The sequence below is a fragment of the Bos indicus x Bos taurus genome, chromosome 2, assembly GCF_003369695.1.
Source record: "Bos indicus x Bos taurus breed Angus x Brahman F1 hybrid chromosome 2, Bos_hybrid_MaternalHap_v2.0, whole genome shotgun sequence".
Taxonomy (NCBI): domain Eukaryota; kingdom Metazoa; phylum Chordata; class Mammalia; order Artiodactyla; family Bovidae; genus Bos; species Bos indicus x Bos taurus.
The window spans coordinates 23,358,251-23,385,046 of NC_040077.1; the positions used below are offsets into that span (position 1 = coordinate 23,358,251).

Consider the following 26,796-nt stretch of genomic DNA (forward strand, 5'->3'; position numbering starts at 1 on the left):
TAAACAATGCTGCAATGAACATGTGAGTGCATATATCAAGACAGTGATTTTATTTCTTTTGGATATATATCCAGAGGTGGATTGCTGGATCATATGGTAGTTCCAGTTTTAATTTTTTGAGGATCCCTCCCCCATAACTGTTTTCCATAGAGGCTGCACTCATTTGCCTTCTCACCAACAGTGTACAAGGGTTCTCTTTTCTCCATATCCTTGTCAGCACTTGTTATCTTTTGACTTTTTTATTTCAGCCACCCTAACAGGGGTGAGATGATATCTCATTGTGGTTTTGATTTGCATTTCCCTGAGGATTAGTGATGGTGAGCATCTTTTAATATACCTGCTGGGTATTTTTATGTCTTCTCAGAAATAATGTCTACTTCCCCCATGTTTTACATACAAGTTGTTAGGGGTTAAGCTTATGATTTTGTCTTTTGGTAAAAGAGTATTCGGAGAGATTACAATGGAATGTGAGGAGAAATTAATAGTCAGCAATGGATGACTTTTGGGACGATATGTCTCCTTATTTTGGGGAAAGGGAGAAAACGTCTTCATTTGTAAAAAGGACACATGTTCTTTAATGGTAAAAGCATAGCTGTTTCATTATTATGAAAAAAGTGAAAGTTGCTCAGTCGTGTCCAACTCTTTGCAACCCCATGGACTATACAGTCCATGGAATTCTCCAGGCCAGAATACTGGAGTAGGTAGCTATTTCCTTCTCCAGGGGATCTTCCCAACCCAGGGATCGAACCCAGGTCTCCCATTGCAGGTGGATTCTTTACCAGCTGAGCCACAAGGGAAGCCCAAGAATCCTGAAGTGGGTAGCCTATTGCTTCTCCAGCGGATCTTCCCCACCCAGGGATAGAACCGGGGTCTCCTGCATTGCAGGTGGATTCTTTACCAACTGAATTATATAGGGAGGTTGTACATAAAAGCTGAGTAGACAAAGGGGCAAACTGTGCCAGTTACTGATCAGGTGCCTCGCAGAACCACATCTGTTGCTTTGTCCTGCCTAGGATGCTGGAGACAGACCCTGTAATCATTTCTATCTTGCCAGCTGGCAGAGTGCTAGGCAGTCAGTCACGGGCACTAGAGGGTCACTGTAAGACACGGTAGAGGACAGGACGCCCCTTCCCCTGCACTGTGTGATTCCCGCCCCAGTGGCTGCAGTCGCCAGCAATGTACGGGACACCCGATGTCACTCACCCTCAAGTGCACTACTGGCACCTCAGTGGCCCAGCTTCAACCTGCCAGCTCCCCAGCAGGTGGCTTCTTACATGCTAGCCATGGGACTCCTGAGAACCTCACTGGAACCCCAGCAAAGGGCTTCCTGGGAACCAGCTCCAGACTGTGACACCCTAGCAAACCCCTCCACCAGCCAGGTGCAGCTACGTGCTCTCCACTGAGTCTAAATTTCTCTCCCAAGTCTGTTCCTTCCTTTGGTGTTCTCCTTAGGTTCAGAGGGGATAGCTGCTCCCTACCTTTGCCACTCCCATATTCTTTAGAGACTTTTACTAGTTAATAGTGTTGACCATGCTGGTTAGTAATTTTAATGTTGAGTCTTCACTGTTCAAATTACTGGTGTGGTTTTTGTTTCCTGATTGGACCCTGACTGATAATCTACTGTTTTGTACTGAGGCATCTCTTATATTATGGTATTACTCATTGGGCAGGACTTACTAACCTTACCAATGGAATGCTTTTCAAACTTAATTACCATTATTTCGATAATATTTTAAGTAAATAACAGGAAGCAATTGCGATTTCTTGAATTAAAGAAGGAGAGTTTGAAATCGAGCCCTATATACACGACGATGTAGATGTAAAAAATGATGCTGAACGGACACGACGACTACCAACTTCTAAGTTAAGCCTTGCCATTAAGGACTTCCTCCCCTTTAAAGAGTCTGGTCTCTGTCAAACCCAATCTTCACTCCTTGCTTTATACTGTAAAATCACTGATTTCACCAGAACAAGGTCTTGTGAAAACTAAGGGGGAAAGCGTGTGGGTGTATTTGTGTGTATGTGTATATGTTTACAGCTCCTGCGTATTCACAGAGATCAAAATAATACAGTCAAGCCAAGGAACCAACACATACCATATTTATAGGTTACTTTCTTGCTGCTTTTCTAACGTGCTTCCCTGCCACAAACTCATAACATGGAGCCAAGAATCTGGAAATAATTTCAAAAAATTAACAAGTCCATAAAACTCTGTGGTTTCCCCCAACCAGATTTGTTAATGTTACTTACTAATAACAGATCTCACTCTTTTGGGCACATCTATTTAAACAAAGATTTTTATCTCCTTAAACGTAAACAATACAAGTGACTAAGAAATATTCTGACTTGATTAGAAAAAATGGAGTTATAAGAAAAAAGAGATGAAATATAATTAATCTTAAGGTAAAATACATGGCTAGATTTCTCCATTTGTAAAACAACAGGAACAAAAATAGTTGGCTTCAGATAATATGCTTTCAGGTCCCAACGTTTCTGAGTCTAACTGTAGAAAGCAGAGAAAACCCCTTGGGGTGGGTCTCCTGCCGAGGCAGAGATTTAGATGGCATACTCTAGTCCCATCTTTCCACTGACCACTCCCCAAGCACCCGCCACCCCCTTCTCACCCTCTTACCCTTGACAAATGCAGGTATTTTGCTCTAACTGAACAGAGAAGGCCTTTATATATAACGTAAATGTTTTTCTAATATACCTCAGGGGAGAGGGTCTCTGGTATTAGACGATAAAGGAGATTAACAAAAATTTCCATAGCCAAAAGTGTCTGTTTTTCTTCATTCAGAGGCATTTTCCAGATGAGCACTCCTTTAAGCTATCCTAACATCTGTTCTATCCTGTATTGTGTAACCTTGGAAATTATTAATCAGTTCTTGTGCAAATAAGGATAGTGAGGCTACACTACCATGTGTAAAATAGACAGCTAGTGGGAAGCTGCTGGGTAACACACAGAGCTCAGCTAGGTGCTCTGTGATGACCTAGAGGGTGGGACAGGGGTGAGGTGGGATGCAGGGAGGCTCAAGAGGGAGGGGATGTGAGTATGCATGTATAGCTGATTCACTCTGCTGCACAGCAGAAATTAACACAACATGGTAAAGCAATTATACTCCAATAAAGAAGAGGATGTTGAAGTTATAATTTTATTGTAAAAAATAAAATTTTGTTAAGTAAAAACTTTATTAAGAAAATAAATAGCAAAATAGTTGAAGCATATAAGAACCCTGGTATTATTTTCATTTATGGGTAAATCATCAAGGAGCCAATTCATATAAAATTTTATCTTTTTATTGTCACAAACCATCATTTTTTAAAAACTTTCTTATCAATAAAACAAAAAATTAAATATATCAATGCATTCAACACTCTTATATTTTGGGGGAAACTTCCAAAAGAAGTAGGAGTGGGAGAAGCCTTTAAATGAAATGGAAATGTCTGCAAATATAATATTCTACTATGCATGAAATGTTACATGTTTTATTTATTTTGTTATCATAAAAGCAAAGAAGTAAAAACAAGAGGAATATGCACAACCTGATTGTTCCAGAATCTCCAAAGGAAAAAAATTTTTTTTTCCAGAGTAGTCTTAGAGACATAGAGACAATGAGGACAAGAGAGAGAACTTCATGTGGAAAAAGAAAATGGAAAAGAGTTAGCGAGTGATCTTTTCATTATCACTGTTCTTGGGTTTTGTCTCATTCTTCTATTGCCACATAGGACAGAAACAAGAGCTGCTCCGTTAACACTTCGTCACATTAAAATAAGCATCCATGTCTATAGTTCAGGGAAATGAGTGGAGATAAGGAAGACATTGCTATCAAATCAGAAATGATTCAGGAAATATGATATTTGTACTTTGCAAAGCTGCTGCTGCTGCTGCTGCTAAGTCCATTTCAGTTCAGTCTCTCAGTCGTGTCCGACTCTTTGCGACCCCATGAATCACAGCACGCCAGGCCTCCCTGTCCATCACCAACTCCCGGAGCTCACCCAGACTCACGTCCATCGAGTCAGTGATGCCATCCAGTCATCTCATCCTCTGTCGTCCCCTTCTCCTCTTGCCCCCAATCCCTCCCAGCATCAGAGTCTTTTCCAATGAGTCAACTCTTCGCATGAGGTGGCCAAAGTACTGGAGTTTCAGCTTTAGCATCATTCCTTCCAAAGAACACCCAAGACTGATCTCCTTCAGAATGGACTGGTTGGATCTCCTTGCAGTCCAAGGGACTCTCAAGAGTCTTCTCCAACACCACAGTTCAAAGGCATTAATTCTTCGGCGCTCAGCCTTCTTCACAGTCCAACTCTCACATCCATACATGACCACAGGAAAAACCATAGCCTTGACTAGACAGACCTTTGTTGGCAAAGTAATGTCTCTGCTTTTCAATATGCTATCTAGGTTAGTCAAAACTTTCCTTCCAAGGAGTAAGCGTCTTTTAATTTCATGGCTGCAATCACCATCTGCAGTGATTTTGGAGCCCAAAAAAATAAAGTCTGACACTGTTTCCACTGTTTTCCCATCTATTTCCCATGAAGTGATGGGACCGGATGCCATGATCTTCGTTTTCTGAATGTTGAGCTTTAAGCCAACTTTTTCACTCTCCACTTTCACTTTCATCAAGAGGCTTTTTAGTGCCTCTTCACTTTCTGCCATAAGGGTGGTGTCATCTGCATATCTGAGGTTATTGATGTTTCTCCCGGCAATCTTGATTCCAGCTTGTGCTTCTTCCAGCCCAGCGTTTCTCATGATGTACTCTGCATAGAAGTTAAATAAGCAGGGTGACAATATACAGCCTTGACGTACTCCTTTTCCTATTTGGAACCAGTCTGTTGTTCCATGTCCAGTTCTAACTGTTGCTTCCTGACCTGAATACAAATTTCTCAAGAGGCAGGTCAGGTGGTCTGGTATTCCCATCTCTTTCAGAATTTTCCACAGTTTATTGTGATCCAGTCAAAGGCTTTGGCATAGTCAATAAAGCAGAAATAGATGCTTTTCTGGAACTCTCTTGCTTTTTCCAAGATCCAACATCTTCTTAATGTTGGCAATTTGATCTCTGGTTCCTCTGCCTTTTCTAAAACCAGCTTGAACATCAGGAAGTTCACAGTTCACATATTGCTGAAGCCTGGCTTGGAGAATTTTGAGCATTACTTTACTAGCGTGTGAGATGAGTGCAATTGTACGGTAGTTTGAGCATTCTTTGGCATTGCCTTTCTTTGGGATTGGAATGAAAACTGACCTTTTCCAGTCCTGTGGCCACTGCTGAGTTTTCCAAATTTGCTGGCATATTGAGTGCAGCACTTTCACAGCATCATCTTTCAGGATTTGAAATAGCTCAACTGGAATTCTATCACCTCCACTAGCTTTGTTCGTAGTGATGCTTTCTAAGGCCCACTTGACTTCACATTCCAGGCTGTCTGGCTCTGGGTCAGTGATCACACCATTGTGATTATCTGGGTTGTGAAGATCTTTTTTGTACAGTTTTTCTTTGTATTCTTGCCATCTCTTCTTAATATCTGACTCTGTGCGACCCCAGAGACGGCAGCCCACCCGTCCCTGTGATTCTCCAGGCAAGAACACTGGAGTGGGTTGCCATTTCCTTCTCCAATGCATGAAAGTGAAAAGTGAAAGTGAAGTCGTGCGGTCATGTCCGACTCTTATCGACCTCATGGACTGCAGCCTACCAGGCTCCTCCGTCCATGGGATTTTCCAGGCAGGAGTACTGGAGTGGGGTGCCATTGCCTTCTCCATATCTTCTGCTTCTGTTAGGTCCATAGCATTTCTGTCCTTTATTGTGCCCATCTTTGCATGAAATGTTCCCTTGGTATCTCTAATTTTCTTAAAGAGATCTCTAGTCTTTCCCATTCTGTTGTTTTCCTCTATTTCTTTGTCGGTTTAGTTGTGTCCAACTCTGTGCGACAGCAGCCCACCAGGCTCCCCCGTCCCTGGGATTCTCCAGGCAAGAACACTGGAGTGGGGTTCCATTGCCTAATCCACTTTGCAAAGCTACTTCTTGCTTAAACATACATTTTAGCGCATGTCTTTTACATTTTGTGGTTCTTAAAAAAAGTATTTATTTTTACTTATTTATTTGGCTGCACCTGGTCTCAGCTGCAGGATGTGGAAACTTCAGACACTTCTTTGGGGTATGTGGGATCTTTAGTTGCAGGATGTGGAATCTAGATTCCTGACCAGGGATTGAATCTAAGCCCCCTTCACTAGGAGCCCAGAGTCTTAGTTGCTGGACCACCAGGGAAGTTCCTACATTTTGCGTTTCTGTATCGGTGCTTTCCATTTTTGTGTTAAAAGTCCATTCCAAGAACAGAGTTCTTGGTTTATTAGGAAAAAAATAAATGAGGAAGTTTAAAAATTTATGAGAACACATCCCTTCTCCATAACAGGAACTCTTTGCATTCTTAAGAGATTCAGCTTAACATTTCTTAGTCCTTCAAGATACACTTCACAGATAAATTTTTTAGAAGACCAATTCTTTTCTTTATTGATTGCATTGTTAAATACTATTGAAAATTGCACCTTAGTGAATGAGACATAATTATAAAATTATAATACTGATCTTTACTAAATCTTCTAGAATTAGCACTCCCATATGAGCCTTGCCATCATCAAGGAAGTCATCAGTGTCACGACTCAACAACAGGGACTCCGCTTGCTTCTTTTTCAAGGAAGCTACAAATCTGGATTTTCACATAAAATCATCTAAGTTTTAAATGTTGACAATAAACTTTTTAAAATTAAAGTACTCTGTGTATCAAACACAGAATATCTGCAGCACAGAAACAGCCATGAACTACCAGTTGGTAACACGTTTAATAAATAACCTTGATGGACTAGCACACAGCTGTACACAGTGAAGCCACCGTCTCCACCTCCCCAGCTCCCTCCACTTCCTACCGTGTGATGCCTGGCTCACTTCACTCCTTTAAATTAGATTACCATCTGCAGACGCTGCAGTTTGCAGCCCTGATTTAAAACTACAGGCCTTCCTTGCAATTCTCATTACTTGGGTTCCTCAGTGTTGTAAACATTTGTCTTCTGATGGAAGGTTTAATTTTTGACACAGTCAAATTATTAAAACTAAACCTGCGAATACATATGTTAATATCATTTGCCCATTAAGGAAATAGTGAGCACAGAGCAAGGTGATGCACAGATGCACAAAGCCATTGTCTTTGAGGAATAGGTCAAGGAGATGAGAACAAAGAGGTGAACACCGAAATAAATGCAGTGGGAAACCTGCAGGCCAGGAGGCAAATGAATCCAGAATGGAGTGCTGCGTTTGGAGAATAAAGGCTAGATGCGTGATAAGGATGAAGAAAAGCAGAGCAGCTGGAAGACTGGGTTAAGTAAATTACAGGCAGAGAAGCGAAACTCAGGCTTGCTGTTTTGAAGGTAGAGAAGTTCTAAGCTATGAGGTTTTACCCATAAGTGGCTGAAGGAAGTGGAGCTACAAGTCATGTACGTGGTCGTGACAGAAGTCTGCAGCTGGCTCAGGGGTCCTTAAAGTGGATGCCAAATTCACTCAGAGGGTTGATGGGCGAGGTCAGGTCAGAAAACAGTAAGTGAGGCAGGCACTGAAATCAAGGAAGACAGGGCTGTGTGCGAGATGGAAGTGGCTTAAGCAGGTTGTATGGAGAGTGAGTCAGTGACGGGGCTGAAAAAAGCAAAAGCAGGCTGATTTTCTTACATGGCTTAGAGACCGATTCAGTCAGAGAGGACACCACCTTCTTTGATTTATACGTTGTATAAAAAAAGGACTTTGTTTCTTTTTAAAGTTAAAAGGTTATTAATTTCCCTTCTCATGCCTTACTTATTACTGAATCAAATTAATATCTTAAAAGGAAGCAGATTACCAAACATTCCTTTAGAGGAGACAAATACATCACATCACACCCCACCTCACCTGTCTCCTCGACTAGATTTCCTAATACAAGAGGATAAGAGAGAGATTTGCCGGATCAAACGACTAAAACTGAAAGGTAGTTTTCATTAAGGAAAAAAACTCTAAAGTGTGCTTCTGAAAATGTACCATAGAAGCATCTTATGAACACAGACTATCCCTAGGTGAGTTGAAAGAACGTACGGATGGGCCTGAAAAGAGAAATGGAGGACAGGTTTTTGTCTGTAGACACCAAGGGCGGCACCCTCCCCACACGTCTGGCTCTGAGGGCTCTTATCTGAAGCTGACAGGGTCACAGGAGAGTCTGTCTCTTTTCTAAACTCTTCTCTGAATGGAAGAGTTAATGGAGAATCAGCCTCCCTTCCTTGCAGGCCCTGCTAAGATAAACAGGTGTGAAATGTTTTTCTCTGTTTATATACAGTTCTTAAAAAGGAAAATTTCGTCCTCACTCATTCTGACAAATGGCTGTGGGTAAACATTCCAGAACCTTTATGCATTTGCTAAAACAAAAAGATTTAAAAAAAAAAATCCACCATAATAAAGGAAAAGACACATTTCAGATGCCACCCAAGTTCTGGTTCTGTGTTCTTTACACGCTTTCACCTACAGAACTCATACAGATTTCTTCCCCTTATAATTACCAACTCTGGAGCAAGCTAGAAACAAAGGAAAAATTCTAAAGCTCTATTGGTTAGTAACCACATGTTCTATTTGTCTTCCTAAAGAATACTAAAAGATTAAGATGGCAAGTCCAGATAAATGTGCATTTAACTTAAAATGTCTGCAGTGTTTCTTTGTCTATCAACTAAGAGCTGGAGAGACTCCTAAGTAGAATTCATGTTTACTTTATACCACGTGTATGCAGAACTTCATGACAGCAAAGAAATCAAGGGAAAAAAGTTAATATAAACAGAAAGATTAAAACTGGGGACCATTGGGAACTCCCTGGCAGTCCAGGGATTAAGACTCTGTGGTTTCACTGCCAAGGGCCTAGTTTGATCCCTGGTCTGGGAACTAAGGGGGCTTCCCAGGTGGCACAATGTTAAAGAACCCACCTGCCACTGCAGGAGAAGCAAGATACACAGGTTCAATCCCTGGCTCGGGAAGATCCCCTGGAGAAGGGAATGGCAACCTGCTCTAGAATTCTTGCCTGACCAATCCTATGGACAGGGAAGCTTGGCAGGTTACAGTTCATGGGGTCATAAAGAGTTGGACACAACTGGGCAACTGAGCACAGCACAGGACAACACTGGGAACTAAGATCCCACAAACCATGCAGCATAGGGAAAAAAACAACCGTCCGTGTGCCATCAGTGATACTCTAGGGGAGCTGAAGCGGAAAACATCAAAAGCGTATGAGTATACTTTCAAGGTACTCCGCGTGATCTAAAACTAAACAGGGGTGAATCACCCACATGTACAAATCTTACAAATCACAGAGATGTTTTCCCTGTCTCCATGCTATTAGTTCTGTTTGTTTTTTTTTTTCTGATTATACAAGTAGCATATGCTCACTGTTTCCCATTTTTTGTGGCCATATACAACTCTTAACACATATGGTCATAGTTTAGCTGCTAAGTCATGTCTGACTCTTGCCCTATGGACTGAAGCTCACCAGGCTCCTCTATCCATGGAATTCTCCAGGCAAGAATACTGGAGTGGTTGCCATTTTCTTCTCCAGGGGATCTTCCCGACGTAGGGGTCTAACTCCGGTCTCCTGCACTGCAGGTGGTCTCTTGCATCGCAGGCCAATTCTTTACCAAAGCCCTTAACACACACATGTGCCCTTTCCCAATCATTTCCTTAGAACAAACTCTTAAAAGTGATGGATCAAATGGCATTCGAAGCCCTTAACACATATGCGTGTGCCCTTTTCCAACCATTTCCTTAGAACAAATTCTTAAAAGAGATAGATCAAATGGCATTTCATTTAAAGACTTTTGGCAGTCTCCTAAACTGCCCTCCAGCAGGTGATGTCGTCTCAGACTTCCATGGAAAGTTGAAGCTTCCCTAAACTCTCTCTCACCTTCTGACGGGAGCTGGCTGTCTTCTGCACCCCTCCCCATGGTAGCTACTGTCTCTTTCAGCATTTGTTCCTTGGGGCAGGAGGGGAGCAAGGCGTCCTCCCAGCTCCTCATGACTGCTTCCAGACAGCGCTCCCTCCCATCTCTAAAAGCTGAATCTGTCATTAGATAGCATCATCCACTATCCTTTACAGTTGTCAGCATACACTAACTCCAGACAGCGGCCCTTCATTGCCTGATGATTTCAGCTCCCAGCTCACTGCCATTTTCTCCAATTACAATTCCTGCCTCATAGGGTAGGAATGCTTACGTGCACATAAACGAGTCTCGGACACTTGTCCTCTCAAGTCCTTGAACTCAGCTGCAACAATCTAATCCTTCATCACACCTCAGTGGTGCATTCCTTTGGTCACACCCTAGACCCTGCATGACCAGTAACTTCATCCTCTGTAATCCGATATCCACCCATCCCACTCTTAGATTTCCCTCTCCTTCCTTCCAGTACCTGGACTCCAACAATCTCCTGGCCTTTTCATGCCACTCCCTTCCCAGAGGGGCTTCCCAGGTGGCACGAGTGGTAAAGGACCCACCTCCCAACGCAGGAGACATAAGAGACGTGGGTTCAATCCCTGGGTCGGGAAGATCCCCTGGAGGAGGGCATGGCAACCCACACCAGTACTCTTGCCTGGAAAATCCTGTGGACAGAGGAGCCTGGTGGGCTGCAGTCCATAGGGTTGCAAAGAGTCAGATATGACTGAAGCGACTTAGCATGCATGCCCTTCCCAGAGGTCTTCCTTCCCCTCTTCCCCTCACTTAAATTCCAAGACAATTCATAGAATCCTTCCCTTAGATCCATCCTCAACTCCTCTATTCGGTTTTTGCTTCACTGTACTCAGGAAAACTGCAGCCCTGAATAAATTCCATGCTTTATCTACTCCACTCCTGAACCTGTAGAGCTGAATATGGCTGCAGAAAACACACACCCTTATCGCTGCTCAGTAACCAACAATATTTCTCCAGTTCAGTTGTTCTCAAATTTTTGGCATATAGACACTAACTGTTCAACAGCACCATCTGTTGAAAATATGATCCTTTCATCTTCTCATCCTCATCTGAATTGCCGCGGGACCGCTGTCAAAAAGCTACTGACCAAATATGTATGGGTCTATGTCTAGACTCTCTGTTCTGCCTTGATGATCCATCCATACATCTTGATACCATATAATGTGGATAAGTGTAGCCTTATAGTAAGTACTGATATAAAGAAGTAGTATAAGTCCTCTAACATTGTCCTCTTTTCCAAAATTGTTCTGGCTCTTCCAGGCCCTTCACATTTCCATAGATGTTTTACCATCTGCTTATCAATTTCTACAAAAAGCTGGCTGGTGTTATGATTGGGATTGTACTGAATATACAAATCAATTTCAGGAGAACTGACATCTTGATAACATATATTCTAACCTATAAACATAGCATATCTCTCCATTTATTACATCTTCTCTCATTCCTCTCAGCAATGTTATATAGTTTTCAGCATAAAGACACTGCACAATTCTTTTGTTAAATGTATTTTAGCATTTCATTTATTTTTTTATAAAAACTTTATATTTTAGTTGGGGTACATATATAAAACTTACTATTTTAATCATTTTAAGTGTACAATGCATTAAGTGCAGTCACACTGTTGTGCAATCATCACCATTAATCAATCTCCAGAATTTATCATCCTGAATAGAAACTCTGTATCAATTAAAGACTTCCCCATTCTCCACAGCTGCTATTAAAGGTAAGCACTACTCTACTTTCTGAGTCTGCCTAGTTTAAGCATCCCATGTAAGTAAAAATCACACAACATTTGTCCTTTTGTGTTTGGCTTATTTCACACGATTCATCCATGTTGTAGCATGTATCAGAATCACACTCCTTTTAAAGGAATGAGGAGTGTAATTTCAATTAATCATACACCATATTTTGTTTACCCATTCACCTGTCAATGGACATTTGGGTTATTTCCAACTGTTTCATATTTTTATTGCATTGTATATGGTATTGTTTAGACAGTAAATTCCTTCCCTAGTTCACTGCCAGTGTCAAAAAGGAACTCTTTATCTGCACTCACAAACCTGCTCCACCCATGATCTTGCCCATCTCCCAAGATGGCAAATAAATCTTTCCATCACCTCGGTGCAAAACCTGTGAGACTTCTTGACTCTGCTTTCACATAGCATGTCCAATGAGTGAGCAAATCTGGCTAGAACTACCTCTAAAATATCCGTCAAATGCAACTTCTTTCTGCTTCCAGTGCAACCTCCCTGGGCCCAAAACAGCCACAAACATCTCTTTGTCTGGGTTATAACCCCAACTGGTCTTTCTGTCCCTGCCTCTGCCCCATATAGTCTTAACTCAACAAAGTATTCAGAGTGGCCATATCAAAATATTAGTCATTTCACTTCTGTACTCCAAAGCACTGGTTGCTCACCAATTCCTCCTAACTGGAATCAGAAGCTCTTACAATTGCCTACAGGCCCTATCTTGTTTGGCCTTTTTACCTCTCCGGCCCCATTTCCTGTTTCTTCCTCTTACTCACTCCACTCCAGGCAGCACGGCCTCCCTGCTATTACCCAACTACCCGGCACGCTCCCACCTGGCATCTGCATGTTCCCTACGCCTGGACTATTTTATTTCCATGTAAGTATATGGCTCCCTTTCTTACTTCAAGCGTTTACTCAAGACCACCTTCCCAAGTAGGCCTACCCAGAGCAGCCCCTATAAACTGGCAACATAAGCGCCCTGCTGGCGCTCCTGATTCCCCTTACTCTGCTCTATGTTTTTCTTTACTTTTTAGATATAATTTTTTTACTTTGGAACAATTTTAGATTTATAGGAAAGTTAAGAAGATAAGGCAGATCATTCTTCTCACCCTGTCTCCCCTAATTTCAACATGCTGCATGACCAGGGAACATTAATGAGAACTAAGAAACCATTACTGGTATGTTACTATTAACTAAACTCCAGACTTCACCTGGATTTCACCATTTTTTACACTGATGTCTTTTTTCTTTCCTGTTCTAGAATCCATTTCAGGATATAACATTATGTTTGGTCATCATGCCTCAGTCTCCTTTGGACTGTGACAGTTTCTCGGTCTTTGTTTCTCAAGATCTTAATAATGCTGAAGGGTAATGGCCAGGTACTTTATAGATTGTCCATCAATTTGGGTTTATCTGATTTTCCTCATGACTAGACTGGGGTTATGGGTTTGAAGGGAAGAGGACCAGAGAGATGAAGTGGTTTTCTCATCGTATCTTTTTGGAGACAGGTTACCATGCGACTCACACTAGTGCTATTAACCCTGATCACGGGGTTAAGGTGATGTTTGCAAGATTTGTCCATTATAAAATTACCAATTTTTCTTTCTCTATACTCTAGTCTTTGGAAGTGAGTCACTAAGTTCAGCCTGTGTTTAAGAAGGGTAAAGGTTTTTATAGTGTTTTAACATACTCTTTAGTTGGGGCTTCTCAGGTGGTGCTAGTGGTAAAGAACCTGCCTGCCAAGGCGGGAGACGAAAGACACACAGACAGGTTCGATCCCTGGGTCAGGAAGATCTCCTGGAGGAGGGCATGGCAACCCACTCCAGTATTCTTCCCTGGAGAATCCGACAGACAGAAGAGACTGGTGGGCTACAGTCCACGGGGTCACAAACAGTTGGGCACAATGAAGCGACTAAGCACGCACATACATCTTAAGACAGACTCTACAACTATAGTTAGAATAACAAAAGCAATTGTTTTCCACTAAAGGAAGCACTGTTCTACACGTTTTAAAAACATAGCGAGTTAAACTGATTTTATTCATTAATTGCTTAATATAATCCGTCTTCCAAAGCAGACCGGCTGTGTGGTCCCCTTCTTGAGCAGAGCCTACAAGAACACTCAGTAGACATTTCCATCCTTATCAGTGTAACTGTTACAATGTAGCTAATTTTACCAAGTGCTATTTTCCTGAAGAATAGTATCAGGGATAGGAGTCATATTGTCAAGTCATTAAGATTCCGATGGTCTCATTTCATTTAGGACACCTTAATTTTCCTCAGGTCACGAACCGTGAACATCTGATATTAACACAGCTAAGAAAAAGCATCTTGGATTCCTTTCTTGGAAACATGTTAAAAACAACAAACCAGATAAGAACCATGGTCAGGAAAATCCTGCCTAACTGCCAAAGAGCAGAACCTTTCATTCAAAGACAAACTAATTTATTAAGAACTCAAAAAATCAGCCAAACATGGAGAAGAAGAGGCGAAGAATGAAGTAGACTAGAGATGCAGGCTGTTCTTTACTGTAGATTCAGGAAGAGCAAAACTTTTCCGAAAATCTTGCAAAAGAAGAGAAAGCTGAGATGTGATCACAAGGTTTCTTTCTTTATTCCCTAAGCATTTCTTAATTATTTATGGTGGGCTGGGTACAATGCAGAGATTAAAAAAAAAAAAATCAATCAAATACAGATCGTGTGCTCAAGAAGCAGACACATGAGAGGAAGAGAGTAAGATTTGTTCTGTATGGCCCCAGAGAAAGAGACCACTATGTATGGCTGGAAGTTACACTATAAAGAACTTTCTAAGAACTTTCTCTGTATGGCCCCAGAGAAAGAGACCACTATGTATGGCTGGAAGTTACATAAAGAACTTTCTAAGAATTCATTCTTAATTCTAAGAATTAAACTGTTCCAAAATTGAAAAGCCTGCATCACACACGTCATCAGTGGCAGCAATCAAACAGAAACTGGTTGTCCTAACCAGGAGCAGGAATCAAGCATGAATGAAAAAAAATTGATACGATGACTTCTATCTTAGGGACTTTCATGTGAGTGACTTCTCGCCTTCACTAGAAAGCAGAGAAGAAAATTCTAGGCATCTAATACCCAAGTGACACAATTCTATTCTGAAGACTGAGATCCAATCATATCGATTTAAAAGCTATCTGAAATATTCACAACTATTTCAGATAGTTTTGTGAATATTTGTGAATATTCACTTGTGAATATTTCAGATAGTTTTAAAATCTCCTCCAATTTTTCAGTTTTTAAAATGTTCTCTCTATATTAGGCTTTGTGTTTCTCAAAAATTAAATTTGTTCTTCATACTATTTTTCTTCTAGCAGCAAAGGCCAAGGTTTGTAATAGCACCAGTTAGGATATAACAGCTTTACTGGAACGCATTCATTGGCTTGATTTCAGTTCAATACTTAGAACACGGCTAGAGAAAAGTTATTAACTGAAATGTTTATTGCCTAGTATACTGAGATCAATAATAACTTTAATGAAAAGCCGAAATAACTGTTGTAACAATGTTACATATGGCAAATCAAAAATAACCTCCGCGGGCAAGTAAATACGTAATCTGACAAAATTCTGAAAGAATTTTTAAAAATTTAAATGACTGAGAAGCAAAAATAAGAAGAATGGGGGCTTTTGATTGCAAAAAGAAAAGACTTTTATATCAAATCAATGATCTGAAACATCATAGAGTGATGTTTGTCTTAATGTAACTGCATTTCACATCACATAGTAAAAAGTCATTTGTAATTCAGGTAACTTTCTAAAGTCCTCTTGGTCCCAGGAGAAGCCATCCTTGTAGTTTTCCTCACTATAAGTTTACCTCTCCGAAAGGTTTGTGTTAGGTTCTGACATACCAGTAGTACCATGCTTACTCATTTAATTTACATATTTGTTCAACATGTATCCAATTTTCTGTTTCTCTTTATAGCAGTTCACTTTGGGATGTCTTATAAGCTCCCAGTAACAGAAACATCTCATAGAAACAGCTGAGTGATAGATAGTTTTTTATATATACCTCTGGAGGGGTGACTGCATAATGATCAAATAAAGTGATTCATTATTCCATCATTTAAAATTGCTTATTCTTTTAATTCAAAGTGATTTAGGTATGTAGTACAAAATCAAAGCATGGCACAGTGAAATGTTTAAAATTCCCTAAGAGAAAATGGCATGCATACCAGTCTAAAAAAGGTACCAAAGCAAAGGCATTTATAAAGACAAAGTAATAGCTAAGAGTACTGTTACTATGTAGCTAAATGAGAGTGGTACAGTTGATACAGGGAAAACAGATGTGCTCTATCTTCTCCACAGCTCAAGGAGTAAAGGAAGAAAATGTAGACATATCCATACAGGATGAACAAGAGGGATGTCTACAGTGATATGATTTGATCCCAAGTACCAAGGAACAGATACTTGACTCTGAGCAAGGCACAGTGCCAGGTGCTGTGAGACCAGCAAGAAGGGTGCTATTTATATTAGCCAGGTTTATATCAGCCAAGACTGTCTTGATTTCTGATCTTCCAAATGGAGGTTATAATCTTGTAACGCGACTGTGAAGAGGAAGAGGGAGTGATGGAAAGCCCCTAACCAAGTCACCACTCACAGTGGTAGCTGTACTTGGTACAGCGATGACGAGCAGGATGGTGACAGCACCAGTGACTAAGGCAATGGCTTTTCTTGCCCGCAGAGAGTTCCCACCAGAGATGCTGAATACACAGCATATACACTCTTGCCGTTCCGCACCCATGCTAAACCTTGGCATGGCTCTTTCCTGCAGAGTGTAAATTTGGCCTCTGACCCTTTCTCAACAGAAGTTCTAGGAACCAACAAGTTGAAGTTTTTACAAAGCATGACACATGTCTGCTATTCTGACTTTACAGCACGGTTGTAAAGCTACAACAGGCAGTGAACAGTCACCCAAGTCTTCCTTGGTGTCAGGCACTCTTCTAGATACATTAAGTCAACTAATTCTCTCGACAACCCCGGGATGGAGGTACGGTCTTAGCCCCACTTTTCAGATGAGAAGACATGTTCATGTGAAGAGTCAAGTGACAGTCCCTTACAGTATTCTAGAGTCACAAGGCAGTTTTATTTACATGTTGGATTAGCACATGAGCTTTAATTGGTATAAATTCAAAACAGAAAAACTATGATTGTAGGACCTGAGAATGTTTCACAGAGAAGGAAGAAATGAAAGCTGAAGAATGAGTAGGACCTGCTCAGGCAGAGAAGACAAAGGTATTAGAGGTGAGGGAAAGAATGCAGATGAGGTTACAGAAATGGAAAAGTAGGACAGAACAGGTGGATGGTGGGGTAGAGGTGGTTTCAGGTCAGAAAATTAAAGGCAACGCTGGAAGGTCAGATGAGGACCCAAGTGGAAATGGTTTGGAGTCTGAAGGTGTTTGCCTGAGGTTCCCATCTGTTTGATGTTCCTAGGACTGCCTTGAGTTCATTATGTCCAATGACATTGCCGAGCAGGGCCTGTGCACAGGAGGTTAACCTGAGCATGAATTAAGGGTCTCAAAAGCCTCCAACAGCAACAATCCCTCCACCACGAGTTGCACAAGGTGCCTAAAATCGCAAACTGGAGTTAACATACGGATGGCCTGCACCTGGCATGATTGGCTAGGTACAGCCTAAAGTTCCAGTGGCATCAGAAACACATGGGAAGCCTATTAGAGCCCAGATTGCCAGGCCCCAGGTCCCCGTGACTATGTAGGTGTGGACTGCGGTCCAAGAATTTGCATTTGTAACAAATTTCCAAGTGATGCTTGATGCTACTGGTCCAGGGGCCACACTTTGAGAACCACTGACCTAAAAGAATAGACCGCAGAATGGGTAAATTCTGATTGGAGACAGAAAAATCCTGCGTGGGGTTATCTTAAATAATAACTCATGAAGGGACTTCTGAGTGAAAAGGAAGAGACTAGTTATGTGAAGATACTGTAACAGATAAGTAAGGCACTAAGAACTGGGGCATCTGAAAACAGCAACTTAAAATGGTAACTCTGGCATCCTTAAGTCCACCCAATTGATGTTTAAAAATACCAAGTGGCAATTCTTGAGCACCATTTTGGACAAATTATCACAGAAACGATACATAACTCAATAGCAGTTTATCAAGTATCCAAGATGTTTAATTTTTGTTTGTATTGGTCCCACCGATACATTGACATGCTGAGAGGATTTACAAAGAAAGTAAATAGTGTTATTCTTCTTTATTGTGCTCAGGGATGGGGAAAATAGTAAAACAGCATTCCTACAATTAAGTGAATGCAAATAATTCATTCACTAAAATGTCAGCTGAAATGAATGAAATGAAAGTCACTCAGTCGTGTCCGACTCTTTGCGACACCATGGACTGTAGCCCCCCAGGCTCCTCCATCCATGGGATTCTCCAGGCAAGAATACTGGAGTGGATTGCCATTTCCTTCTCCAGGGGGTCTTCCTGACCCAGGAATCGAACCCGAGTCTCCTGCATTGCAGGCAGATTCTTTACTGACTGAGCTATGAGGGAAGCCCCAAAAGTCATCTACAGAACAGCAAAGAAGAGGAAAAAGGGTCTCTCGAGAGTTAATAAGATGGCAACAACATTAGCTAGACATCTATGAATCACTAAATGCTGTCATGTTGATAAAATCTATATAATCAAAGCTCTTATTTTTACTAAAGTTCCTTCTGAGTTCTGTTTCAATTTCTACTGCATTTTCTATCTCACACCAGTATTTCCCCCTTTATATAAAAAGTTACTGAGAGTTCCTGTTCCTATGACCAGTTTTGATATTTTTATCTTTTCTCTCTACCTATAAATATTTACACTGTGGGAAAGTTTTGAATCTTCTATCTGGCTTTCAATATTTCTACAACAGTAAAGGGGCTTCCCAGGTGGCTCAGTGGTAAAGAATCTGCCTGCCAATACAGGAGAAGCAGGTTCCATCTCTGAGTTGGGAAGATCCCCTGGAGGAGGAAATAGCAAACTACTCCAGTATTCTTGTGGAGATAATCCCATGGTCAGAGAATACTGGCAGGCTACTGTCCATGAAGTTGCAAAGAGTTGGACACGACTCAAGTGACTTAGCGAGCACGCATGCACACAGAAGAGTTAAATTTGGTAGGAAAAAAATTTTTTAATAAAGGAAGTGGGGTTTTATAAAAGGAAGGCAATTGAAGAAAGGGTCTCAAATTTCAGCTTTTGAGGATTCTGCTTCCTTTTTATTCTTTTGGGGAAGAATGTTACCTTCAAATCTCATACTTAAATCTGGTTTCCTACTTTGGTTAAATATCAATAGATTACAAATGCTTGCAGGCTTCCATCTCTCAGACAGGAAAAAAGTGCCAAGTACAGACTTGTCTGGTTCACACTGTGAAGATGATGAACCACTAGTGCAGAGGCTGCTCTCCTCTGGGTCGGGGGTTGGAAAGAGGACACTGGGATCCATGGTGTCTTCCTCTGCCTTCTCCACTCCTTGCTTCAATTTCTGCCTAAGCAGTTTGGTTTGATCTCAGCTCATTGGGAATTTACGAAAAAGATACAATAATGACTTCTTTTCTTACCTTTGGCATATAAGCTTAAGATCAAACCATTTTTTCCTATTGAAAACTTAGACAAAAATAAGTAGCACTCTATAAGTAAATCTGCAACTAATAAAAACAAACTAAATTACCACTGAAAATCCTATACACTGCTATGAGAAAGCAAGGAGAAGTGAACATTAAACATTTGAAAAGCACATACGGAGACTGGAAAATTTGTGAGTTGTGACCTACTAAAGTGGCTTATAAAAAACTGAATTCACTTGAACATCCTTAGAAAGTGACAAAGGTTGTCAGAACTATGACTTTTCTTGAGGTGTTTTTTTTTTCTGTAAATATATGGGTTACACTGTGCTTACATTTGTCAAAACATAGTGAGATGTGTGTTTCACTTCATGCAAATTTTATCTCAAAAGATAACAAGCCTGCAAACACATAATAACTCTGGTAATAATACACACACTAAAATATTTAAAAGCAAACTATTGACACCTGCAACTCATTTTGAACTGCATCAAAATGGACTGATGGATGGAAGAATACACAGACACACATATGATAAAGCAAGAGTTTATGCTAATAACAGATCCTACAGGGTAGACATATAGATGTTCAATTTCACCCTTTCAACTTTTCTTTACATTTGTAAATTTTCATAATAAAATGTTGGGGGGAAAAGAAATATGAAATCAGCATAGAAAAATATGAAAAACAAAGGAAAGTATAATAAAAATACCACACAGACAACAAGAAGACACCTGGATGATAGTACATGTTATTTTGTAACTTGTTTTTACCACTTAGCAATATGAGTATTTTCCTAGCTTTTTAAGTAGTCTTCCAAATGCAATGGAATTCCATTATACGAATGTAGCATAATTTTCTTCATATTCATTTATGTATAATTGACAAGTAGAACTGTAATATATTTAAAGCATACAACATGATGATTTCAATATACGTAGGTACTATACAGTGTGATATGATTCCCATGATCATGTTAATTGACACAATCATCACCTTTCACATTTTGGGGGGAGGAAAGGTAAGAATGTAGCATAATTTAAAAGATAATTTGTTGTGGGACACTTGAATTATTTCCAATTCTTATTTATTTGAGATAAGCAACTTATTAGACCCTTCTTCCTGCATATCTCAAATTATTTCCTCAGGGTAAATTCCTCAAAGTAAAATTTCTGGCTCAAAGGAAGGAAACATTTTAAGATTTTTTATATATTTGCTAAACTTTTCCCCAAAACATATATCAATTTACATTTCTAATAGGAGTGTATCACAGCTCATAACTATCCAGATATATGATATTTAAATTGTAATTAAATGCTTCCATAAATAAAAGTTATCTATGACCATTTGTTCTCCCAAAAGGACAAAGGCTCCTTTTTAAACAGTCTACAAAAGCAAACCTGTTAGCCAAATCTAGGTTTCTGAGTATCATACTCCCACATCAGGTACCATGAATCAGGGCTTCCTGAAGAAATGGCTGACTCCAGGAATGGAACTAACTGAGCCTGGAGCGTCTTTTCATGCCAATGATGGAGACACAGCAAAAGGACATAGGAGCCAAACTGAAGGGACTCTTACTTGCTAAATCGGGAACAATTTAAGCATGAAAGTGAATAACAACAGTAGTGAACTGTAACATTCCAAATTTGAAAAAGAATCCTTAAGTCTACAATGAGACAATAAAAAAATGGATCAATAAACAATAAATAAATAAATGAATCAATAAACAACTGAAGAAAGGAAGGAAGAAAGGCTCTCATTTATGCTAGAACCTTTTGCTTTCTACACTGTAACTGTCATAATAATATTTGATTCAAACAAGAGCCACCAATGGATGCTAAAGACATTGGGTAATATTTGTTGAGGGAAGGTATTTACATAACCTCAAAGTATCTATCAATATCTTAATTATTAATTATGAAGAGAAAACAGGTATTTTTACTGGGGATAAATTGGGTGAGCCTCTCTGAATCAAAGATTCATAATTAATGTCACCAATAATGGGACAAACTGACATAATAGGTCTTCCATTAAGATAAGCCAAGGACTTGTGTTGTTATATAGCATTCCCTACCAAAACTACATAACCTTAAACTAGGTGAGAGGGAAAGGAAATCAGATTAACCCCAAATGATGGATATTCTACAAAAACTTCCCAGCACACTTCAAAAATGTCAAGGTTTAAAAAACAAAGAAAGGCAGAGAAATTGTTGCAGATTAAAACAGACTAAATAGATATATCACTAAATGCAGTATGTGATTCTGGATTAGGAAAAAAAATGCCATAAAAAGCCATTATTGGGATAATAGGAAAAATCTGAAAATAGACTTGTATAATTGGTACTACTGAATCAATGTTAAATTTCCAATAGTTGCATTATAGTTGTGTTCTTCAGAGAAGCTAAAGTATTTAGAGATAAAGGTACATAGCATCTGCAATTTACCCTTATGTTCACTAGAAAATATATAATCAATAATATATAGAGAGAATCAATACATATATATAAAATATATAAATCAATAATATAGAGAGAGAAAGCAAATGTTGCCAATGTTAATTAGCTGTGATTCTAGGGGAATGATATGCTACAGCTCATGGTACCTCCTTGTAGGTTTTCACTAGGTGTAAAGGTTTTTTTAACAATGAAGTTTTACAAGATATGGAAGCAACCTAAGTGCCCATCAACAGATGGATGGATAAAGAAGATGTGGTATATATTATATGTACAATGGAACACTACTCAGTCATAGAAAAGAATGAAATGTTTCCATCTGCAGCAACATGGATGGATCTAGAGCTTAGTGAAATGAGTTACATTGCTATCACTTACAGGTAGAATCTAAAAAACAAAACAAATGGATGAATATTTTAAAAAACTAAGTTGTAAAGAACCACCAAAATTTTAAGTAAATGCCATTTTTCTTTGTTTTCTAAATCAGAAAAGTAATATAGACTCACTGAACTCAGTTCAGTTCAGTCGCTCAGTCGTGTCTGACTCTTTGTGACCCCATGAAGGTCGCAAAGAGGTCTACAAATAAAAGTCCCTCTATGTGCCCACGTAAGCAGAATTAAAGAGTTATATATAAACTTTTTCTACCTTTCATAAAACATATATATATTTAACCAGACATTAGGTCATTCTTAAAGAGTTCCATGAGTGAGCTACAAATATATTATTAAATGTTCCATTGTTTCTAAGATTCATTCGCAAAAATGACTAAGTGACACAGGACTGAATCTATAAATTAGAAAAAATCCAGAGCGTATAACCTTTATCTTATCACTGAGAAAACATCTAGCCACCAAGCCAACACATAGTTCATAAAGTATAACAAACATTTACATAAGAAATGCATATTTCCTTTCCAATAACTGCCAACCCCTAGTCAAAATTATTTACATCTTGAACACACATTAAGTCAGAAAGTGTGGAGACACTTTGCAGTAACTTAGCGTGCGTCTTTATCACTCACAGTCACTGCCTAAACCGAGCCCCAGAGCTGAAACTGAGTTTCTGTTTTTCCTACTTAGAAGTTTATGAGGCGTGCTCCTGTGGTTTACTGTAGTCAGCTCCAATTCTGAATGATATGCACTCGAGTTAAATATCTACACAAGAGCAGGATCTGGCAGTTTCCAGTTCCTGCTTTCACTCCTGTGCTTCCCTGTGTCATGTTCCTGGTTCTCTCTCAGACAGTAAAAAATGGTACTGGCTATGGATGGCGGTGGAGTCAATGGGCTGCAATTACTGCCTTCCTATTAAAATTTGTTTCACGTCTCAAAGTCTTTCTCATATCCAAGAGTCACGTAAGAACACGTTCACTGTACTGAAGTCGTATGATGCTTAAACATATTAGCATACTTATATACTTCTTGAATATAAATTTGATGGAACCAGTTTATTATCTGTTCTTACCTGGTCAAACTAGAGGTTTCAGAATTAAAAACTAGAGAATAGGGGGTCCGGTCTGGATTTCATCCACCCCTACTGGGGCAGCTGTACATATTTTGCAAAGCTCTATTTCCCAACCTACAGAAGGAGTACAACAATGCCTGCCTATAAAGGGCTCAAGAGTTCACCAGATTAAAAAAAAAAAAGGTTCAACTCCAAAAAAAGAAATAATTTTATCATTTGGCTACTATTTAAAATTGATCAACACATGACTGGGAGAAACCTTTTTCTACATAGTAGCCTTTTGGTTTGGAGCACACATTAGCTTTAAAAGCTGTCACTTCTTAATGCTTTCTACAACCTACAGAGGTATCTTAGTCCTCTGGGTTGGGTTCACAACTCACGCACACCACTGCTGGTCACACAGTCGCAAAGCAGTGCTGGAGGGAACACCACAAAGCGCTTTCTATTTTGGCCATTTCGGTTTCCTTTCTGAACCAACTGCTGTGGTTCCCTGGCAGCAGTTAATGAAAAAAAGGAAATCATTCAGGGAGATTAAAGGATATTTATGGAAAAGTTCACTTTAAAAACATACTGAGAAGAACAATAATTAGCCAAAACACGGCATAAATAGAACCGACCAAAGCAAACTCCAGAGGGTAGCTATTTAAAGTTACTGACACCCTGAGCTCCTGCAAGTCATCTCTGCAGCTAGCTTTACTGTGGGGTTTGGGTACCAAACTGAACGTGGGGACGATGCTGTGTCACTTTCCTAAGAAAGATGAAGGGCCTGTGTACAAGTTCTGAGCTCCACTAGGACCAGCACCAATTCCAGACTCTGAAAGTCAAAGTGTTTTTTCCAATTTTACAAGTAGAGCAGCTCTCTGTGTAGCACTTTTATTAAACAAAGTCCCTCACTCTGCACTTCAAGTAGAGGTGAAATCCAAGAAGCTGGTATTGCTTCTATTTCAGTAGAGAAATAATGCTTTTTCTTTTTCAAAAAGACAAGTCCTGGGGACCACAAATTCACCAGAAAAGTGGAAAGGGGATGAAAACTTTACACACTTCTCTTTACTGACCCCTTTTGGCTGACCCAGGGCAAAGCCTAAAGTCTGGGAAGACCTGAGCGCTCACCTCCCCAGGACAAGAGATCAGAGAACATTCGGTCTTGCACGCCATGGAAAGAAATCCTCTCAGTTCAGATGACCCCTAGTAAAACTCAACCCTACAGCACACGTGGCACCGATTGCTATTTATGGGGCTCCCAGAATGGAAATTTGGGAAACAGCCTCATGGATCAGCCCCGAAGGCTCTGCTAGGTCCCTGGCAGCCTGTGACCTCTGACTCTAGGTTGAAAAGCTTACATAAATGCTATCACGACCACTTCTGATAGCAGGAAAAGACCTTACCTCTTTCTCTATCTTGAGTAGCTTCTTTACAGCCACCTCCTTGTCCTGTGATATCCATTTGGCTCGATAGACACTCCCAAAACTCCCTCCACCGCAGTTTTCAAAAAACTGCAAGTCATCAAATTTAATTTGCACAAAGGAGGTACCGAGAGACGACATCTCATAATGACAAAGTATTATACTTCCACAAAATCTGCAGAGGGAAGGGGAAAAAAAAGCTGGATTAGAAACATATTAGAATGAAACCCCTGAATTCCACTTTAGCTAATGCATACCAAGTCCTGTGGTGCTTCCACAAAAAGCCTTGATGACTTAGGAGGAAGAAACGCAGAAGTATAAACAAATCAACATGAAAACACTTACCCTGGTAGCCCGAGCAAAACTCAACAGCAACCTGTCCAGACTCTGAAATACAGCTGTCCCCAGAGAAATGGCTCAGATTTCCCCCCCGGACAAAGCCTGCAACAGCACTTCCTGCACATCCCCAGCAGCTCTGCCTAAAGGCTACCGTGAAACCAGGTCTCTCTCCCACCGCAAAGACAAACGGGAAGTGTGCTCTCAGCAGGAGGCTTGCACAGCTCTTCTGGCATCTGAGGCATGCCATCTCCCTGCGTTGTACTCACTTAACATAAAATATACATAACCTAAGCATCTGAGCATGCTGGCACGGGAGGGCCCAAACACTGCAAACAGAACGCACGCTTGGGGCTGGGATTCCAAAAGCAAGTGGTCAGCTCTGGGATGAGAGAAGAACTGGCCAAGTGCTTTCCAGAAGTGGCTCCCTGGACTGTGTCCTGTAGCAGAACTTAATTAAAGAGCAGAAAATTTGCCCTTGATTACAATATATTAAGTCATCCAGTAATCTCTGCCAAGAATGTTTAAAAAAAAAATATTATGCCTGTTTCCAGAGGAACAGATTACCTCTCACAGAGATTACAGTGATATTTTCTGCAGTCTAAGGAGTTTCACTATTCTCCAGGTAAGGGGTAATTCTTTACACTCTATACCTAACCACAAATTAGCAGGAAAAACAAAACAAAAACCTACAACCAAGAACAAGAAGGTCTAAAATTTTGAACCCGCAAAAAAAGCAGATGGATAAAGAAGCTTTTAGGCATGTTCTTCTCAAATTGTAAATCAGAATTTTATACTGAGGGAGCAAAAAGATGAATCCATATGTACAGGACATTCTACAAAACAACTCCCCTGGTCTCTTCATAACTGTCAAAGTCATGATTTAAAAGGCAGAGAAGTTTCTAGTACATGGAGGACTTCAAAGAAATATGACTAAATGCAATGCATGATCACTGACTAGATTTTGGATCCCCCAAAACTGCAGAAGTCAATTATGAGGATTTTAGGGAAATTTGAATATTAATTATACATTAGATAATACTATTTTCTGCATGGCAAATAATGGTATTTTGGTTTTGTAGAAGGATGTCCTTGTTCTTGGAAGATATACTGGGTGCTGTATCAAAGTATGATATCTCCAATTTAATTTAAAATAGTTCGACTCCCCTTCACCCTCCAAAAAAAAGTCAACGGGTATACAAAGGAAGGAGGCAAATCCAGCACAGTGTTAAGAACTGGTGAATCTAGGTGACAAGTATGTGGGCGTTTTATTACTTTTCTATGGAATCTAATTATTTTCAAAAGAAAGAGGAGGAGGGGCAATTTATATCTATTACACATGTTAGTACAAATTTGTATCTATTATAGATCTTATTGTGCTGCTGACTAGCCAATCCATTTTAGGAGCATCAGGTCACTGAAGAATGCTGATTTCTTAAGTGAAGTCAAACTTGACTCTACTTTGGGATGAAGGCAAGAGAGAAGACTGTTTACCCTCTGAAGTTTAAATGATAGCTTTAGAATCTACATAAGTAAACACAGTATCAAAATACAGTCAGTACATTTTTGAGGCAAAAATGTTACCTAACTTTTGCTTCGATTCATATTTTGTTAATTAGAGAAAAAAAAAGGACCCCCCAAAACACAAAATTTAAGACCATGCCAAAGATAGGTACATAGAACATGCAAGTTTCTTCTTATCTGCAAAATGTTTGTTCAACAAAATGCAAAACACTGCTTGTAAGAGTCCCTCGGTGTTATAAATACTATATCTATATTTTTACTATTTTTACTTTTATTAAAAAAA

The 26,796-nt window shown here is 39.9% G+C and overlaps 1 protein-coding gene across 5 annotated transcripts in view; it reads right to left on the reverse strand.

The window, feature by feature from the left end:
* Nucleotides 1-26,796, reverse strand: part of MAP3K20 (mitogen-activated protein kinase kinase kinase 20) — a 166,940-nt gene that overhangs the window by 128,878 nt on the left and 11,266 nt on the right. For 3 of the 5 annotated variants that reach the window (XM_027557437.1, XM_027557455.1, XM_027557465.1), the window contains exon 2: nucleotides 24,636-24,828. In XM_027557437.1, the coding sequence (XP_027413238.1) occupies nucleotides 24,636-24,794 (159 nt within the window). In that variant the 5' untranslated portion in view covers nucleotides 24,795-24,828. Of the gene's footprint in view, nucleotides 1-24,635; nucleotides 24,829-24,998; nucleotides 25,337-26,796 lie in introns of those variants that run through there. The other 2 variants (XM_027557447.1, XM_027557472.1) reach the window with 2 other exon arrangements.